This window comes from Labrus bergylta, chromosome 22 (genome assembly GCF_963930695.1).
Source record: "Labrus bergylta chromosome 22, fLabBer1.1, whole genome shotgun sequence".
In the NCBI taxonomy this organism is placed as follows: Eukaryota; Metazoa; Chordata; class Actinopteri; order Labriformes; family Labridae; genus Labrus; species Labrus bergylta.
Window position 1 is genome coordinate 12399660 of NC_089216.1, and position 20995 is coordinate 12420654.

The following is a 20995-nucleotide window of genomic DNA, read 5'->3' on the forward strand; positions in this document are numbered from 1 at the left end:
TTGGTGGTATGTTTGTGTGGTTTGGTCTGATTGTGATTATTTCACCTGTTACTGTCAGTCACTTGATATCTGACCTGGTGCATTGCGGGAAACAGTGGGAGACTGGTCTGATGCATACTGTAGATCAGTTTGACATCAGGGTAATTTTGGCATACTGCATACTGTGTTTTGGCCAAATCAGTACTTACTACTAGTATAGTAGGCAATTTGTAAACAGCGCCTGTGATGATTCTTACTGATTACCAAACATGTGTAAAATGAATTAAGTGTACACACACAGATTTATGCATCTATTGACACAAAATAATGTATTGAAAATAACCCTCCCACCAAGTTAAATAAAGCTGAGCAGAACTCAATGTTCTCATCGCACATTGTGACATGTGTCAACAGTCCTATAGGGCGAGATATGACATCCTATTCTGAGAGATGACATCTGTAAGTTCAAAAAGTGTCTTGGAGACGTTACATTACGTTGCAAACCCCATGGTGCCACAATGAATAAAGCATGACGGAAACAGAGAAAGTTGTTGGCGGAGATGAACAGATGCAGTCACTTCTCCCCTGACCTAGATTTTTAGTTATGGGGCGTCATTTAGTCTGTGTTAATGTGTTACCTCCTGTTCTCTCTTCACAATATCTCATTCCTCGTCTGGACTGATACTTGGAAAATCTTCAGATACCTAAGATAAGAAAAGTTTTTTAAGTTAGTGCAACATGGAGATGGAGCTGCTGTTCACTATCAAATCTCCTCTAAGACAAACACATCCTTAAAGGAGACATTTTGTTGACATAGCTCACATAGTTTTCCTCTGAATCATTGAGAGGACCCTGATTTCTGGAAATCTATTCGACTTGATACACAGGAATTTGTGTTGTGATGTGCAACAGTCTTCTTTGTTACAGGATCTTGACTTTATAAGCTTGTGACCTTTATATCAAACCAATACCACTCAACCACAGACCCTAACCCGATCCTTTAGTCCATTCAAGTTCAAGATTCAATCACAGCTTCTTCGGGGTGAGTTATAGACTGTTTGTCTTTATAGGGTTTTTAGATGTTTAAACTAAGGAATATGTTTCGAGCAGATAAGTCCACAAACACTTTCTTCTTAACCTTTAAGTCTCCCTTTAGACAGCTTTTATTAACCTATTTTGACATCGGGCCATTAAAAGTAAGCACTAAAGGGTCAGCCTGTATACAACCTCAATCTGTTGTCCTGTTAAAAAACATAAGAATATATTTTTTTAAAGTAATATTTACTTTATTTCATAATTGAGTAGACTGTGTTTTTTTTTCAATGGTAAATGGGCTTGAGCTTGTATTTTGCTTCACTAGTCTTCTGACTCCTCAAAGTGCTTTTACACTGCAGGTCACACCTACACATTCACACACTGATGGTAGAGGCTGTTATCTAATCCTGTTTGTACACATTCACATGTCACTGATGAAGCAGTGGTAGCAACTCAGGGTTAAGTGTCATACCTAAGGACACATCGGACATGTTCCTGCAGGAGCTGGGGATTGAACCCCCGACCTTCTGGTAGAGAGACGACTGACTCTACCAACTGAGCCACAGCCACCCCATGTGTAGCAGTTTGTAATACAGATAGACATGTCCTCTAAAGCTAGAGTTCAAGAACTGTTAGAATATCACATTCGGTTAAAAAAAATAAAAAATAAAAAACAAGACATTAGAAGGCTTTGTCTTTTTATACACAGTCATGTCTTCACAGCATTTAGTTAGTTTGTAACGACTTCTTCTACTATAGATCTTACATTTATAAAGGACACATCTTAACATCTTTTGACCTTCAAATCACCAAAACGAGGTTAACTGCATCCCCTACTGACGTCATTATACACACGTTTGTCTTGCTTGCTTAGGGGTTGTTTTAACTCAATGTGCACAGATATCCTCCTGTGGTGTGTCCATGTAGGGGGGTGAGGGACGGGAGTCTTACTCAGAGTGGGCTGGATAGGTAAGGAGAAATGGAGGTTTGTTAAGGGTTACATTTACGCTTGCTATGGATTTCCTCCTCTGGTCTCTAGGGCAGCAGAGCGAGGCAGACGCACACAGAGTCATAATGACGTCTGATTGGACGGGGCTCGGAAAGTGCTCGGGTCAAAAGGTCAGGAGTGGGGTGAACACCCCCACGTCACACTCCTTGGATGTTAAATATAGGGCAGCAGGTCGATTAGAGGGGACGTTATGTGCAGACCTGGAGCGGCGGGATTGTTTTCATGAATTGATATCTTCCTGGAAGCAAAATGGCGAGAAGGGGAGGGGGGGCGGGAGACAGAGAAATGATCTGCATAGGTCATTAAAGCACACTCATAGCTGTGCACATAACGATGGAGTACAGCGCGTTAAAACACAACCACTTTCACTCAGCTGAACTTTCTGTCCATCAACGCTAACGCATCGTTAATGTCCAAATGACCTTTTGTTGATTGGAATTTTTTAGCCATCAAATGATCCAGAAAACTACTAAGAAGCTGTTTTTTTTCTGCCTGTGTTACACCTGTGAGCAGACTGAGTAAAGACATGTATCATTCATCAATATTCAACGACACAGCTGTCGAGCTCGAGGGAACGCCAGAGCTTCAGTCTCCTCATGTGTAACTAACCCCAGGATGTCCCTTTAAACTGCACTATGGATTTTTACCCTCTGAGACGCCAAACAAAGAATAATTAAACACATGAGCCAGGATCCACTGCAGTTTTACTGGATCAGGTCTGGTCTTTTTTTTTTTTTTTTTTTGTACAGATACAGAATAGGAGTTTGAATAATGGAATTACAATTCAGAAGAATTTAGGGTCAAAACAATAAATTATGACATGCACAAGTGTAAACAGTCATTCTAATTGTAAATGACTCATAACGGCGCTGTTGCCTCACAGCGAGGAGGTTCCTGATTCGAATCCCCGCCTGCCAGGAGCGTGTGGAGTTTGCATGTTCTCCCTGTGCATGTGTGGGTTCTCTCCAGGTACTCCGGCTTCCTCCCACAGTCCAAAGAAATGCTCGTTAGGTTGATTGGTGACTCTAATTTGCCTGTAGTTGTAAATGAGTGTCTGGTTGTCTGTCTCTATATGTCAGTCCTGTGAGTGATTGGTGAACAGTCCAGGGTGTAACGCTGCGTCTCGCCCAATGACAGCTGGGAACGGCACCAGCCCCCCCATGACCCAGAACAGGAAAAGCAGTAAAGATAATGGATAAATGGATGGATTAACAGATTTGACTGTGACGATAGTGATACGATTACGAGGTGAAACTTTGAAAAAGCAAAATGATCAAATACCAAAATACATAAACTGAAGTCATAATTTTGTAAGATATGAGGGCAAACATATAACGTAATGAGTCAAAATCAATAGATACAGAAGAAAAGTTAAGTGCGGCGGGTCAGAGTCCAACCAGGGCCGTGCACTCCGAGGACAAGGGCTTCTGTATGTGGGGCCCGTCGAGCCACAAATTATGAGATCCAGAATCATACAGTGAAAACATATGCTGGTTGGTAAAGATTATGAGATAGTTTTAAGTGAGGACAATACACCAAAGTGATGATTTATGAGGTCAAAACCATATTTGGACTACATTAATAAACAGATAAAGACAGAATAAGACCTTAGTTCCAATTATGATACTAAAATATGACTCAATAAGTTGAGATGATAACAGATTTTTGAGATGTTAGGTTGAATATATGTTACCAAACAAACAAATGGGGCTGTCATGGCGGCAGATGGAGAGAGCGTCTGGCTGTGCCCTCATTGGTAGTTAACTTGAATGTTTATTCTTTCTTAACCCTAGAGTTTTAGCATCATAGCTAATCTGTAATACATCATTGTGTGTGTGTGTGTGTGTGGTTTGTTTTATGTGCTCTGCTGTCATTTATGTGAGCTGTATGCGCACTGATGCTTTTTTTTTTTTTTACACAAACTTAAGTTCCTAACAGATAAATAAAGTTATTTGTAATGAATTGAAACTAAAAGTAGTCATTCCTTATCCACAAAACAGTGAGTATGGGATGGTTAGTGTTGTAGTACTCAAAATCGTTCAGGGTCTCAAGACCGGTCTCGGGACCACTTTTTGAAGGTCTCGTCTCTGAATCGAGTTTTTTTTCTATCATTACTGTGATCAGAAGAAAAACACCCCTTTTGATTCTTATCCTCCGGTTACAGCTGCAACCTTCGCGGTGTTACGGTCTAAGTGAGTGACACGCCCCCTAAACACAAGATGATCATTGTTTTCAGTGATTTTTCAGGTCTTGACTTGGTCGCTATCCCTAAATGTCTCGGTCTCGTCTAGAACTCCGAGCACTCTGGTCTCGGGTATGTCTCGGTCTTGGTTAGTGCGCTCATGACTACAACACTATATGGCGGTATGGCATGCTATGTAACGAGTATATTTATCATTGTCCTCTAAAACATTTGACCTATTCCTGTTTTTTTTGTTCTTACATAAAGAAGCTTCAAGAAAGACACAACTGCAGAAGAAAGAAGTTCAAATGTAAGTGTCGATTAGTTGATTATTTTCAGGTTTGTGACTAGAAACTACAGACAGAGACATCCAAGACATCCAATCATCTACAGCGAGATTCCTGCACACAGCGCATTGTGAGATATGTTTACTGACGGCAACAAATGAAGGAGAAAAGTTTTCGGATTGTAAAATTTAAAGCATTTCTGTCCTTTATTGCGTCAATGGTCAGACTGCTGCCGCTCACATGAACAAAAAACAGACCCCCCCCCCCCCCCCCCCCCCCGCAGCAGTCCCCCGGGTGAGTGGGCCTTACTGTCTCTGACATTTGAGCCACAGTGTGAAGGCACGCTGAGCTAAAGAGACGCAGCAGTGACCACCCGTCCAGAGGGGACGACACGCGGCTAACCCCTCAACTCCTGCCAACAAATAATTCATAGGGCTAACATTTACTTTGTTCAAACGCTGCCTGCTCTTTATCCTCCGCCCTGTCTGTGAACCTCAAAGTCCCTCTCGGAGCTGAATTATCCGTCTCAGTGAGGTATGTAGCAAGATAATGATTGAATAAACAAAGATGTGTCGTCAAATAAACTTTAATATATAGCCTACAGTAAGTGTACACTTTTCTAAGATGTACAGAAGTTAATTAATAATCCCTTGAAATTAAAGCTCAGCAGACAACAGCAGCCCAGGTGTCAGCGTGCTCCAAAGAGTGAGAGATGAAAAAGAGAAGCTGTTTAAAATTTGAAGACCTCATTTCCCAGAAATCATGTCGCATCAATAAAACTCACATGGCTACGAGCTGACTTCTTCTTCTTCTTCTTGGCTGCAGGGTTTTTTTTCACAGCAGGTTTAACCACTGATGCACTGAGCAAACAAAGGTAGTCACAAAAGTTCTTCTGCAAATTAAAAAAAACAACTCAAGAAACGAGCTGAGCTCAAGTGTTCAAGAAGGAACCAGTCACTCAGAAGATAGGGTTTTTTTCATCTTCTTTAGGGGTCTGGTTGAGGGTCTGAGGTCATCCGGTCCGTGGGCGAAGGGGCACTCTTCCGCCTGCAGGGGGCAGCGCTGAGGATGGTGGTCATGGAACCAGCAGGGGCGGGTTTTCATGGCACCAGGCGCAATGGGCTTCTTCTTGGCATCTGACCGAGAAGACTTCTTGTCCCGCCAGTCTCTGATGTGAACCCTCCCTCCTTCCACTGTAAGAGAAGGATGAAAGATCTACCTGTAAATCTTAAGTAACCACATCTCCTGAGCTGTCGTGTCTTGTAGGTTCCTCGGGGTTGTTGATAGGGGCGACCTGCTGCTATGGCTGCTATGCTGCTTTTGAGAATCCCTGTCTAATGTCGGATACGTTAAAAAAAAAGGACTCTGTTTTGTTCTGAGTTGAATCAATGAAGCATTATTGACGTGCTTCAGCTCTGACGCCGACATCTTCTTTATGGCAACATCAGCTAGACCATTCTTGAGGCCAAACCGACTGAAACTTGAAGTTGAAATAATCTAACTCGACGGCCGTTAGATATAAAGAAGCGTTCCTTTTTTCCTTCCTTACTATGCTGAGGAAGCTTGCACACATTATAAACATGATTTCAAATGTGAATTGAAGCGATAAAAAGGATTTGATGAATGTAGTTGTGTGCAGTCTATCTACCTCTGAAGACTTGGTGGTTGTTCTTGAGCAGCGTCTGAAGGCCTCCACACTCCTTCTTCAGGAGCTGCAGGGCCTCCTGCTCCAACAGGCCGGCAACCTCGCTCACAGAGAGGCTTCCTGGGAGGGGGGGGGGGTGGGTGGGGGGGGATGAAAGAACAGAGTGACAAAGAAGCGGGAGGAGGTCTGTCCATGTTACATTCATCAATATATTAACATGCTGCTTCAGGCACGCACTAAAATAATTATTATCCACTGTACAGCTGGTTGATATATACATCGGGACTTATAGAAAATTTAACAAGGAGGAAAAAAAAAAAAAACCTCAGTCAGTGTCTTTCAGTGTTAGCCAGGGCGCTGAAGTGTGCTCAATTAAAGCCGCTCCAACAAGCTGCCAGAGCAACCAGCATGCATTTTCACCGCTGCATCTCCCATCGGCCGCTCGAGAGCGTGAGTCATACTCGTCACTCCCCCACTGGGACAGTAAATTTAGCTACCGAAGAGCAAAAAGAAAAAAAAAAAAAACAGAAAGGATGGGTCCTGAAAACACAGAATCATATGCTCCAGGTTGGGAGAATAGTAAGCATAGATGTTTTTGTGTTCACAGGATCTCGCCTTTGAGCTCTGTTTCATGAGAATGTCTGTATTTCTGGCTGTGCCCTTTCTCCTCCCCTGACGAGAATTCAATCAGGGCTGACCTTTGGTTCGTACAAATGACAACCCCGCCCCTCCACCCTCCCCTCTCCTCCCCTCCCCTCCTCGTATCAGTGAGGGACACACCACAGGATTTCTGAAGCTCTTTTGTAGCGTTTCGTAACAATATTTGACTTTAATCTCGGGTGGCACTTCAGGAAATCCCCGCTACCTCGGAGATGATTGAACTTGAAAGCGTCGCATTGTGAAGTGCAGTGTCTCGTTCAAGTTCAATCGGTCAAACATAAGAGTGTACTATTTCAGAGTTAATGTTAATGTGCGGGGTTTTATATGCAAGTTTAATCACAGTGGTTTCACTTTCTTTTTTTCTTTTTATTTGTCTCTATGCCACTGAAACTTGTGAGAAAACATATTGTCGGCCCGAACACGTCCTAAATTTAGACGGTCCAGATAATCCCGAAAGTATGCGACACACTCCCACTTTCACAGACACTCAAACAGCCAAACACAGTCCTGTGCTGCGAGTGTGAATCTGGGCGGTCTGCCGTCCTACCGCCCAGACACCAGGGAGCTCCAGGCCGTAATACAATATCAATACAGCATTTAGAGCTGCCCTTTACTGCCTACATGTTAATGGAGATTAATGGACGAAGGGCCGTAGGAAGGGAGTAGACTCTGCTTGGACTCAGACCATCAGAGGCGACTATTAATGGCTCCGCTCATCGTACTGTTTGACTGTTTTAAGCTTGGGCGTCCCCTGTGCAGCACACTAAGATGTCCATGTATTGATTGCCCGTTGTGGTTGATTGTGTTTGCTGCTTTGGCCAATTGAGAATCAGGCTGAGTGGGGGAAAATGAGCTTGAAAAAATTGCTGAGTGGTCGATAAAACATGTTAAAGGATCCTTTTCAGTACACAGGACGGCTTGTGGTTTTTTTTGGGGTTTTTTTGGACTGCCAATCAAAACCCTCTTTACATAACCTTCAGTACGAGCCTTCCCAAAGGGTCAGAAGATGATTACCTGGAATAAATCACTCTTTGGTCCAAATCAAGAAGTTGTTTAAATCTACTGCATCTACTCTACCTTCAATCGCTTCATGATGTAAACAGGAAAACCAATGTAATTTATGAAATACAGCCACTTCAGTCTACTACCGTTATTGTAGTAGAAAATGTAGGACTGCGGACATCCAGGACAAATTATTGGCAAAAGTCTGAATTTATTGATGATGATTTCAGAATGTGTACATATTACCATTTGGACGGAGGTCTGAGTAGAATGGTCGTGCTTTCACTCCGTTTTGATGCAGTCAGACGAAGCTCATGTTAGTTATGTGCTACCCTCACATGAACTGGTGCCAAGTAAGTGGTGAAAAAAAATCCTTCTCTGATTTATTTTGGATTCTGCAGAGACCAAGCCGCCTTCGGTATTGATAAATGAAGCCAAAGCCGAAGTGCAAATCCGGCAGAATATAACATGTTCACAGCCGCGTACAACAAATCATATTGGTCTGATTAGTTATTGTCCTCATGGGCACACACTGTACAAGGGGTGAATGTTTTATAACTCTAAACTATAAACTATACGTGTCATCCATAGTTAAATAGCTACACGTGTCTGACCTGATTGACGGCGGGCGCAGTTTAGCGTTTTGTCTGTAGGCTTGAAACCCGCCTCAGCTCCAGCTCTTAGCCTGTTGTTAGGCTAGCTGAAAGTTTGGCTGAGACAGGATTTCCAGCATGGTGGCTGCTGCTGATGAGCCTCCAGAGCCCACCGCAGTAACAGATGAGTGACGTCACTCAGGCTTCGACCATTAATATTTACAGTCTATGGCAGGGACGTGCTGCAAACACAGGTACTGTATGAAACATGAAGAGCAGCAGGTGGACATTTGTGAGCTAATTTTTTGTGATTTATTGCATGACACGTCGATGTCGCAACATTGAACAATTTTCTGGCACATTGTATATTTTTTCTCAAACCATGCAGCCTTAGAGTTTGCCGCTTAAAATGTCACGAAATACTGCAGAATACAAATTTCCCAAAGCCAACATTGGCATTTTCAAATCTACTATTTAAAAGTACTGAGTTGAAACTACTCAAACCAGCAGCAAATATTAAGTTCTGGGAATCGTTAACCAAAGATTTATGAATTAAGCACGACTTATAATTTAGTTGCTGAATACATTTGTGTTGGCTAATTGTTACTTCTGTTATAAAAAGAACAAATAGTTATCCTACAGACAGGTGTGAGGTGAGCCAAGGTCAGATTAATGAGGACTGTAGGTGTGAAAGAAGAGGATTCTGGGATGCTCAATTTACTGCAGGCTCTCCTGGAGGATAGCGAGCTTAAATTATCAAAAGAAAATGCTTTCAGGACTCCTACCTGTAATAATACATTTCACCCACTCCCTCTCTCTTGTAAGCATTTTTTTTGTACACTGCAGCTCAGACAATATGTGCACAGAGAATTTACATCCACGTGTTACCATGTGACTTTTTACGTGCTGTACCTTTAGATAAAGATGTCCAAGAAAGCAGGGTTGAGATTGAGAGTAATGCATGTTAGATGAAGTTGCATACAGACTTTCAGCACAATTACATAACTAAGAGTCAGCAGAACAGCATGCATGAATAAGGAAATTCCTTAAGCTACACTGGCAGACGTCACATGTAAACCGTATAAAAAGACAGAGATATAAATAGTATCGTTTCTTCAGGGCACAAATAGGATGCTCTGTAAGAGCTAGATGTGACTTGAATAGCTTCACACTGTTTTCAAATAATGAACTCTGCCTAAATGAAAAACATGACTAAGACTAAGAACATGACTAAGGAAGGTTCCTTGATTTCAATCAGGAAATACCTGTCAGAATAATGTCCACTAGACCATTTTTTAAAAGAACAATATGCAAAATAGTCAAGATAAGGAGTGCAACTTCTTTAGCTTTAAAAAGGTCACATATTATCCAAAATACACTTTACCATGTTTTTCTAACACTAATATGTGTCCCTAGTCTGTCTACAAACCCCCCCAATTATGAGAAAAATCTATCCACTCTGTCTTTTCTCTGCTCCACTTTTCAGAAAATGTGTGCTCAATCAGACCTTTTAGAAAATGTCCCTTTGTGACATCACAAAGGACAGTAACCCCTCCCCCAGGTGGGTAACACTTCCACAACTAGTTGTCTGAGTCTGCCTTCTCGCCGTAAACATTTGGGCATGAAGTGAGAAAGCCCGAGTACACCCAAACCCTTCCAGAGAGGGGGCATGGTCAAACACAGCTCATTTACATATTTAAAGTTACAGACACAGAAACAGCCTGCTCTGAGCAGGGCTGAAATAGAGGGGTTTATAGGCATGATCAAATACAGGATCAGAGTGGATTTAGAACAAGAAACTTCACACACATGTTTTTCAGAGCTCTAAAACTTATTTAAACTGGTTGAAAAGGAGGAGAACATGTGACCTTTAATCAATGCCTTTTTTCAATAACTGTTTGTGTTTTATTATATTAAAGCTTTAATTTGTAAAGTTAACAGGAAGTTAAAAGGCGCAAGCTGCAGACACAGGTGTTTATCAGGTCAATGTGTGTTTTTTTAAGATCTGTTTGTACTTGCATTAGAAAGAAAAAGAGACTAGGGTCTCACAATCAAAATGTGGCCATTCTGTAAAGCCTAGCCACAAAATAACCAAGATAAAGCTCCTGTATCACTAAATATTACACAAACTGATGGATAACATTATCAGTTATCTTCTAAATAGAATCACAAGGTCCTTTCACTGCCTCTGACGCCCTCTTGGATCCCGTCAGTCTAGGCTGACTCACCCTGACTTTACTCTTTGTTCTTACACAGCAGATAACTGGTAGGAAACCTCAATACAAATGCATACTCATGCATAAATCATACATGGTGGTGCATAATTCATCCAGTCATCTCTACACAGAGCTGCAGACTCCCTTATTCTAGCTCTCTCATATTTTCTACTCATATCAGCTTCCAAATCCTGCAGAATTTTCAGTTTTAATCATAGAATTCCTCTTTCCGTTTCCTACATTATACTGTGTGCGTCTGTGTGGCAGCAGGGCGAAGGGGCTTAGACAAAGGTGATGTGTGTGTGTGTGTGTGTGTGTGTGTGTGTGTGTGCGTGTGCGTGTGCGTGTGCGTGTGCGTGTGCGTGCGCGGCAGGAAGTGGCTGCCGGAGGAAGACGTGCATAGATCAAAGCAGCGTCTCTTTGTGTCATGAGGGGCCTGCTGACAGATGCCGAGAGGGGAGGACAGGGTGTCGGGGATAGAGGTTTAGATGGGATGATGAAGGGGAGATTAGACAAGAGGTAAAGGGTGTAGAAGCCACGAGGCACCGGGAAATATATTTTAAGGATACTGACAAGAAAATGTATGCCCGTTGTTTTGCAGGTGCTTATGAAACATCTTGAGCTGCCTGGGGAGAGAAATTACCACCTGTCAGAATATATGAAAAATAATCCCTCTGGCAGGTTTCAGGTCAGCTAGCATAAAAACAGATACCTTTTTCTAAGATGCTGTAAATTCATATTTTTATAAAGCAAATCCTTTTCGACTGTCTGTAACCAAATCGAATGTTGGACGTCAGAAGTGTCATGATGACGAAAAATGTGTAGTTTAAGACCTGTTTATCTGAAAAAGTAACAACCACTATTTACCACTTTGCTACACTTTCCAGCTAGAAAGCTAGCTGGAAACCAAGTTTAAGCTAGCTAGTAAGAAAACTACTGCTAGCCTTAGCCTAAGATGAAACTGAACTTACTTATCGAATGTGCCTATTTTGCCTGTATCCAAAACATTTTTCCATTTTAAAATGTTGGCATTTTGTCACATAAACCGAGTTAGTTTTTTAATATTACAAATATATGAAGCAGAAGCTAATTTCAGTCACGTACTGTATGAGGAAAAGGTTTGCTTAGCTCCGAGCTAAGCAATAAAGCTTTTAGTTAATTAAAATGTACAACAAATGAACTCTGTAACTCCTGAAGTGCACTTTAATAAATCTGGATCTGAACCTGTTCATTCCAACAGTATCAAGCCAAATATTGGGATATTTTTATTATTGTTTGTTTGTTTGTTTGTAGTATTTTGGGCTGTTGTGTGGTTTACCTCCTCTGTTCCAGGCGCTGGTGGACTCCCTGCCGCCATCATCGGTCATTCCCAGAAGCACATTGGCAACGCGCAGGACAACGCGATCGACAAAATCCCGCGGGAGAGCAGCACAGTTTCGAACCGTTTCAACCCTGTCTCTGGGCTGGAACCCGGCTCCCCAGCTGCTCCCGGGGGTCCTGCCAGTCTCTATGTTTCCAAGGGAACAGTCCCCATCATTTCCGATGTGTGACCCTTGAACGTTGACCCCTGAGGCTGCCTGGCGGCTTTGAACGTAACAAGCTCTTCGCTGCTCAGCTTCGGCTCCATCAGGTAGCTCGTAGTTTCTTGACTTTCCCACCAGACACACCTGGGGAGAGAAGCATTAAAGGTCAGGGCGGCCGGGGTGCTGCTTAAACTTTAAAACTAGACCAAAAATATAACAACAAATCTTCTATTTGTAACATTCGGAAAGAACATGCAGCAACAATACCATTCTTTTGGTGCAGGAACAACTTCTTAACATCTGCTTTAAAAAAAAACATGCTGATTATGACTGATCCCCTCCATTAAGAGCCCAGTAAATATTAGCTTGTTCTCTTTATGTGTCCATCTGTATCAAAGCTGTTAATGGTACCAGCTGAGAGAGAAATGTCCCTTTGGGGGTGATAAACACTTGATTTTATCTCTGTCTGCCTGTGCTAAACAAGGATCAGGTGGAGAAGAGGAAGAACAGAAATACACTTTGTAGGTAAAATGACGTTCATTGGAAAGTTACCGTGGAGAAAGACTGGAAACAATATGAGATAAAAAAGAGATTACATGCGACAAAAGTCCCAGTCACACCTACATGGTGTATGTAAATGTACATGTTTGAAAGGATCAGTGGGCGGTAAAAATGCACTTCACAAAGTACACGCTTTTAACACGCTGCCAGTACTCAGAAAAGTTATGTGGGAAGCTAAGCTAGATACACATCACCTAGAATATGAAACACTCATAATTTACAACTAACGCTAAGAAATATGGTACTTTTTAAAGTTCTTTTTAGGATATCTTCCACGGGTCAGAGATTACAGCCTCTCTTAAGCCTCTTTAAGTAAACAAAAGAGAGAAAATGAAATCTCTCTATATCCTGTATTCATAGGAATCAGTCCTTCTCTAAATGTATCCTTCAAATGAAATTAAAGAGTTTATCGAGCCTTTTTTTTGCATGAGATTTATATTTTCCTAAACATATACTTTTAAATTAATCCATCAAGTCAAGATATTTCTTCCCTCAAAAACACACCTCACATGAAAGTGGAAGTTCGACCCACTCTTTTCTGCTTTAATGTGACTTCACAGCCGACAGTCAAGCACTAAATCAAGTTACACCAACAATCCTTTATACACTTTAGTGATTTCAACTACTTCAGATTCCATAAAAAGGAGATGTGATGACTTTTGTTGCTTTAAAAAGAACATAAAAAAAATCGGTGAAAAAACACTTAAATCGTCATAAAGGTTATCGCAGTTTATTGTATTTATAGATTAAACCGGGTTCCTTAAGCTGTTTCCACGTGATTTTCTTAAAAATGTCAGACAGCCAGCCTCTGAAATCTTTCTGAAGTGCTTGTTCACACATGCACCTCACAGCAGGAGGCGATCTGTATCAGACAGGTGGGAGGAGATGTCAGGAGGCATGATGATGATGAAGTGAAAAGAAAAACAAACAAAGAGGAAGTGGGGGACGAAGCAACAAAGCCCAACGCTATGATATATTTTCCCCATTAAATTAAATGACATCAGTGCTACATGTAGTTCGACATATTCTTTGAGACTCTGCAGCATTAAGTTTGATCATTGATCATGTGTCTCTTCAACTTTAAGTGAAATAATGTTTCATTTCTTGTAATGTTAAATAACTTGACAGCTGATGATAAAGATGGACCGTACTTATGTGAAGAAAGTGAAGTGGCTTGTAATAACAAAACCACTAGGTCACACAGACAGCTGGATTTGTTATCATTAAAGTGCGGGGGGAGAGCCGGGTTAAAGAAAGTCTAGATTTAAGAAAGAAGAGAGTTTTAAAGGTGTGACACAGAGAACATAAATGTAGGAAGTCAAATGATCTGAGGAGTCTCGCTCTACCTCTGGACTATTTAAACCTACCCGTTTGGTGGACGGTATTCTCAGGCAGTCCTCCTCCGTGATGAAGCCACTGACCCCGCTGACCTCCGCGATGAAGTCGATGTATTCTTTGTACTGGGACTTCTTACACTGGCGTCTCTGGTACTTCCCGTAGAAGTCGAAGAAACAGCAGGGCAGGACGAAGAAGCGGCAGGAGTAAGACGACCTGCAAAGAGAGAGAGAGAGAGGGAGAGACAAATTCTTACTTTGACTACACCACAATGAATCTGTCGTGGTAAATATCATGAAATGATTAGCTGTCGGTGTTCCTTTAAGTGAGATTGTGTTTTAAGAGTCAGGACACAACAATCCTTTACTACAGTCACAGAGGGGAAAAGTCTCAAATGAAGGCTCAACATCGCCCTCAGGTGGTGACTTCAGGAAACACAGACATTAGGCCATGCAGGAACAAACACACACATATTCACACATCCTCCTCCTGCACATAATGTAATTCCAAATTGGAGAGATCAGCTGGCACTCGAGCCGCTGAGTGAGATTGTGCCTGCTGATGAAGACTCGCCTGGCTGCTATAACAGGGATCCACGGCGTGAGCTCGTCTGAGTGGTTCCCAATCAGCCAGTCCGTACGCGGGAATAAGAAGCCCTCGCTGGGAGTAATTGCTTTTTCCTGAAATAGCAGAGAGCCAAAAAGCACAAGAGCTCCTTAAAGCGGTGGAATATGCACAACGGGACGACTTCATTCTGAATCCCTTAATAGATATTTTTCAAAAAAGGAAAACTTTTAACTTTCAAAACTTTTAGTAAATGAGAACACATGTCGGTGTGACATGTTTGAAAATGAGTAGAATATGGGTTATTAAATCCGAAAAGCTGGCTTGTGATGTTTCAAGAAACCTTCAAAATAAAGGTCTGAGGCTGAGTGCAGTGTCTCTGTAGGACAAGAAAACAGGTCCTTCACATCCATTCTGCAAAAATCTGCAACAACAGATGACCTGGAACGGAAGCAGCCTGCTGTTTGTTGTCCATCCCCTTCACCCTTCATTTTGACTTCAGAGTAACATTAGCTAAAAAAAATAATAAAAAAGTAAATGCACAGAAACTCTTTTCCTCACACTGTAATACACATTTTAAACAAGGTTAGATGAGGAATACTATTAACATACTGTGCAAATGTGCTTTTATGTATTTATGGAACTTTTTGTTATTTCATGACTTCATATGAGTCTTATAAGTGTGAATGTTTGTATGCTTTTATGTTACTGAACCTCAACCAAAGGTCATTTTCTGTCACTATATGTGATAGACAATAACCTTTTTTGAATCTTGAATCACCTTTGTGCATGAAATGTGCTTTATAAATAAAGTTGCCTTTCCTGTCCTCACAAAAGGCAGGAAAACCAGAACGCTTTCCCTTATTTCATAATAAAAGCATCCATAAAGTCAAGTTTTCATGACTGAAATTTAATTCACAAGATTCATCACGAGCCTCTCTGGAAAAAAAACAGACATACTCCATATACATTTATATATTAATATTATCATATTAAGAAAAGAATCAACAGTTTAAACCGTTAAAAAGTGAAACCTCTTTTAATCCAATCACAGAGCAGCAGCACTGAGGCGGTGACACCTACAGACTTACTGTTTGTTGTGATCGGTAACTACACTCATTAAAAACCTGAATGTGGTCAACATGAATCCGCCCTCTTTTCTTTCTTTTTTTTTTTTAATTTGAAAGACTTTATTAATCCCTGAGGGAGATTCTAGTTTACACTCTGCTATTGAGAGACATGCTTCTCGCACACAGAGGCCTGAATCACAATCTGTGAACATGCATTAGTGGAGAGACGTTAGAGTGGGGGCTGCTACACACTGCTATGCAGGGAACACACCTCTCTGCAGTACTCAGGAAGTGCCCTGGCACCTCTCCAGCTACCAGACCAACTTCCGTATTTTGGTCCGCACCTGGGACCAAAATACGGGGACCTGAACCGGCAACCCTCCGGTTCCCAACCCAGGTCCCCACAGACTCGGCTACTGCCGCCCCCCTCTTTGAATTCACTCACCTCCAGCAGAGTGCCGGGGCCGAACATGTCCCAGATCTTCCTCCTCCGGACGTCGATGCCCTTTCCAGGATGCTGCAACACGAGACGGCGTGACGGTCAGCCCACTTAACACAGCATTCACACTCCGACTATCAAACAACCGTGTGTCATTTCAATTAGACCTGACCCAGTTTGTGATTGGTCATCAGGAAAGACACGGTAAAACTGGAGATGTAATTTATTCACACGCGAATCCCCTCACCTCGACTCCCTCAAGCCCCGCAGCATCGATTAATGTGGCGGGGGGGGGAGGGGGGCGACATCTGCTCACAGGGCCGGAGTTCAACAAGTTCAAACTACATTTAAAAACGGACGGCTCAACCTGAACTCATCAGAAGGAATGTATCATGAAGATGTTTCCCTTTCTTCTTTAAACACATTAACCTCTCTTTTTCAAGCGCATTTTCACTGGGCCGCTTGCAGCCTGGAGTGCGCGCCCCATGCACAGGGGCTAGAGACCTCCAAAAAAACACTCTCTGTAGGGGCATGTGGTCTAACTTTCATCAACTCACCCCCTCGTTGGTCAGTATGTGAACCAGGAGGCCGTTTCCACAGCCTAGGTCCACAAAGGATTGTGGGGCAGTCAGGCCTCTCTCTGCTCGCTCCTCGGCCCACAGCACCTGCAGTTCAAAGACACAGACTCAATAATCCTGTGTGTGCATGAGAGCTTTCAATCAGGTTAGCCAAAGCCAATTCACATCTGCAGGGTGACACCTGCTGCTGCTGCTGCTGCTGACACCCTTTCACCTGCCACTGCTTTGAATTGATTTACTGGGTCAAAGCTATTTTTCACACTCAGAATGGATTGACCCAGCTTTAGATTGCATGACCTGCACAACATGTGGCGGATATTAAAATGAGTTTCACCCGCATGTATGGACATGTTTGTGTACTCGGCAGCGGTCGTACACGTTAAAAAATAAATGCAAAGGCGGCTAATGAGACGTGAGGACTTTTCATCATCTGGTGCGTCGATGCTCTCGAACTCACGAGCAGATAGGAGGCGATGGCTACATCCTCGTAGACAAACTTCTCGGGGTCCGTAACTTCAGGCCAAACCTCGAAGGAAATATGAGAAATAAATATGAAAAACCCAACATGATTATGAGAACTCTAAACCAGCAGGGGTTACTCTGACCTGACTTCACCTTGACCATGGCCTTGTACTTCTCCTTCAGCTGCTGGTACATGACGCTGTACTTCTCCACCGGCAGCAGAGACAACGTGCTCTTGAACTCGCTGCTCCTGCACTCGGTGGCCCAGCGGACCAGTTTGGGCAGAAGGTCAGAGGACAGCCAGGGCAGCTTTGGGTACGCAACGCCGTCAGAGAACCAGGCGTCTGGAGTCAAGGCGTGCAGCTCCAAGCTCCTGCAGGTAAAGCAACACTTTCTGTGACCTAATACAACACGCTGACACGCTGGGATCATTTCTTCTATTTGCAATGCAGGAACATTTGTGTCCTGTTTAATTAACTAGAAGCCTGTTGTTAATTAGAAGACAGATTGTTGAACACTGACAGATTTCCCGCATGACTGCATGACAATATTTCACCGTTGTTGTTCCCCCACTGTCCTGTTTTCAGCCGTCAGATTCAGAGACTTAATATTATTTGCAAATCTGTCAAGATAAACATTAAACTGCCGAGGTCAGAAGGCAGAGACACGGTTCTCATTTACTATCCTGACATGTATAATGAGCACTTCTTTTTTTCAAACAAATGCATCAGTATACAACAACAACTACTACCCAGAAGCTAATGCAAACAATCTCTAGAATATCACAGAGTTATGCACAAAACTGAGCACTGATTGCACGTTTGTCCAATTCTTTTTTTTCACTGCGATACATTCATGCTTCTAATCCACATGCTGACATCCAGATGAGCGTTCAGCAGATCTTCATAATAACTATTTAATGAATCGATTTGAGGACAAATGTGTGTTTACAGTTTATGTGTTAAACAATGTGAGTGTACATACGATTATTTAAACTTTTTTTTAATGGACAAACACAATCATGTAAATACTGTATTATTGTCCTCATCTGATTTCTATTCTACGCACACATTATTACACATGTTAATATGGCTCTCTACCTCATGTTACATGTATATGAAGTTATTAAACCATCTGTTACATAAGAACATTTTATTATCACCTTACTCAGGATTTTGCACTGTTGTCTCATTTAGCCTTACATATATTAGTCTTTGCTTATTTAGTTTGTATTGTTAGTCAGTGTTGTACTTTTGTACATAGAGAGCACAGTTCACCGCTGTCAAATACCTGGTGTGTGTGTGTGTGTGTGTGTGTGTGTGTGTGTGTGTGTGTGTGTGTGTGTGTGTGTGTGTGTGTGTGTGTGTGTGTATACCTGGCCAATAAAGCTGATTCTGTGTTAGCTATTAAGAAGGTTTGGGAAAAAAATATGTATCGAATTTTCTAGAAACCTTTTAAATGGTGTGACAGCAAATAATGTGTTTGTTTGTTGTAATTAAAATAAAGTGAAAATGTTCTCTTACTTAACTTCAATGTGTAAATATTTGCGAAATGTTTTGTCGTCTGAGGACACAGAGGACAAGAGTCAGTTATTTGCCTGACACAGTCTCATAAGATGTGTTTCATCATGTCTCCTTTAAGTCATTTATTTGGAGGCAAGGTATTGGGATTTCAAAATAAAAGTTTGTAACATCTGGTTTCCACTCACCACTCCTCGCAGTCCTGATGGAGGAGCTGGATCTGATAAATGTTGCCCCTCTTCAGAGTCACCTTTTTCTCCGAATCCTCTTCAAATGGAAGAAAGGTCACCTGTTGTCTGCGAAAGTCTTGAACAGACACAAACATGTGGTTGTAAAAAAAGGTGTCATCAGACAGCAGAGGTTTCTCTTCATTCAGTCCCACTCTTACCTTTGACAATCACTTCTTTATGCAGGGTTGCCCCATAATTGTTGACTTTAGGGATAAATGTTCTGACACTGGAAGTCCAGGCTTTTTCCTGGGCATGTGTCTGCGCAGGTGAATCTCTGCCATCCAAGAAAGAAAACACATGGAGAGAGAGTTCAGGATCCTGGAGCAGAAACAGCAGCTCCTCTCTGCCCACATCTTCACTCTCCGTCTCCTTCACTCCGCAAACACGTTTGTTTACAACGTGAGGTTTCTTTATCCACACGTCCACCGACGACCAAAAGCCTTCAGGAAGAGTCTTACACCCTCCTGGAAACTTTATGTCAAACAGTTTGGGCATGATGAGCGTCAGGCACGACTTCAAGCCATGTGTTTACACATGAAGAAAGTCACTTCCGGGGACTTTATTTAGGATTGCACATGGAGCAGATAAACATTTGTCGTAAAATGAGTTAGATGAATTCCCCAAAATGACATTTAATCATATCAAACAAAGGCTGAGGTTCATATTCCACAAATACGTCTGAAAAAGGACTCTGTCGCCTTTCGATGACGTGTTTACACTGCCGACAAGTATCCAATATTACAATCAAACAGCAGAGGGCGCTGTAACTCTGGTCTGGATTTAATCAGCAGCCAAAAAAGTGTTTGTTTTTATCCGACTAATGAACTAACACACACACAAACACATTTATTTATTTATTCATTTATTTATTTATTTTTTATTTTATTTTTTATTTTTTTTTATTTTTTTTATTTATTATTTTTTTCTTTTTTTTTTCTTTTTTTTTTTTTTCATTTATTATTATTATTTTTATTTATTTATTCATTTATTATTAATTTCTTAACTTTTTCGTGGTGTTTTCGTGGTGTTTTGGTTGATGTCTTTTAAGCTGTTGGGAGATAATAATATTAATAAAGTTAGAATATAATATCTTGTTCTATAGGCATGTGCCCTAAATGTGCCTTTTATGTCGAACCGAATGGCAGTTCTGTAAGATTTGAGGGGATAACTAATTTACTTTACATCATCGACAGTCTTAGTATAAAGTTCTTGACCTTTTAGGTCAATAATACAAACATATGAATCAACTTGCCTCATAATTGTTCTCCCTTTGTTCCACTGTCATACGTCACGTGTCTTATTTCTTTTCCATTCACCTCAGAGAGTTCACATTTCTGTCTGGTAAGTTCTATAGATACTCACTGGTTGACAACTCATTCCTTTGACAGTTTTGGTTGATACTATATGTCTCTTAAACACACAAGTTAGAAAACGATCACATTTCTCTCTGCTCTTTCTCAGTATTTCCATTGCCATATATTCAAACAACTAATATTGCATTTTTCAGTGATTCATAGGCCAGGTCCCTTCACTCTTACAGCTTGTCTGTCTCTCAGGCACTTGAAACAAGGCGGTGAGAGATTCCCACAGGGTAAAATGACACAAATGAGCTTAAGCCTCAGAGACTTTAGTCAGCAGCCTAAACATCCTCCCCATATACACTTAGTCCTGCAGACACAACTACTCATCAAGTCCTGGAAATAATAGGTCATTGTCTAAAGAGCTGAAAGGCTGAAGGGTGACATTATGTAGTTTGTAATGCATCACCAATTGACATTATCTGCTCGTGTCATTATTTTAAGTTGCTGACATGTCATTATTAACTTGTGACATAAACACTGCCTTGTACTTCATAGCTTACAGTGCAGAGAAACTAGGGAGTCCTTTGAATGGCTCTATAGAAATCTATTGTGTGTATTGAGTAATTCAGAGAGGGAGGAGAGGTACTGTACCAGGAAGTGCAAAGTGCAGGCAGGTCAACTGTGTTACCTGGTTTTCATTCAAAAGAACAGCCACGAGTGAAGTGTAAAAAGAAATCCGGTCAAACTTGCTTGGCAGCAGCAGGTATGGCGGAGAGAAAGACTGTGACACAAAAAACACATTTG

The 20995-nt window shown here is 41.7% G+C and overlaps 1 protein-coding gene across 1 annotated transcript; it reads right to left on the reverse strand.

Moving 5' to 3' along the window:
- Positions 1–5344: 5344 nt before the first annotated feature.
- trmt44 (tRNA methyltransferase 44 homolog) lies at positions 5345–19604 on the reverse strand. Its single transcript, XM_020629240.3, has 11 exons — positions 19049–19604; positions 18849–18966; positions 17294–17513; positions 17136–17204; positions 16658–16765; positions 16107–16178; positions 14601–14707; positions 14060–14243; positions 11927–12275; positions 6141–6257; positions 5345–5685 (listed from the first exon to the last, which is right to left on the reverse strand). The coding sequence occupies exons 1-11, from the start codon at positions 19383–19385 to the stop codon at positions 5447–5449; spliced, it is 1920 nt and encodes a 639-aa protein (XP_020484896.1). The 5' UTR covers positions 19386–19604; the 3' UTR covers positions 5345–5446.
- Positions 19605–20995: the final 1391 nt, after the last annotated feature.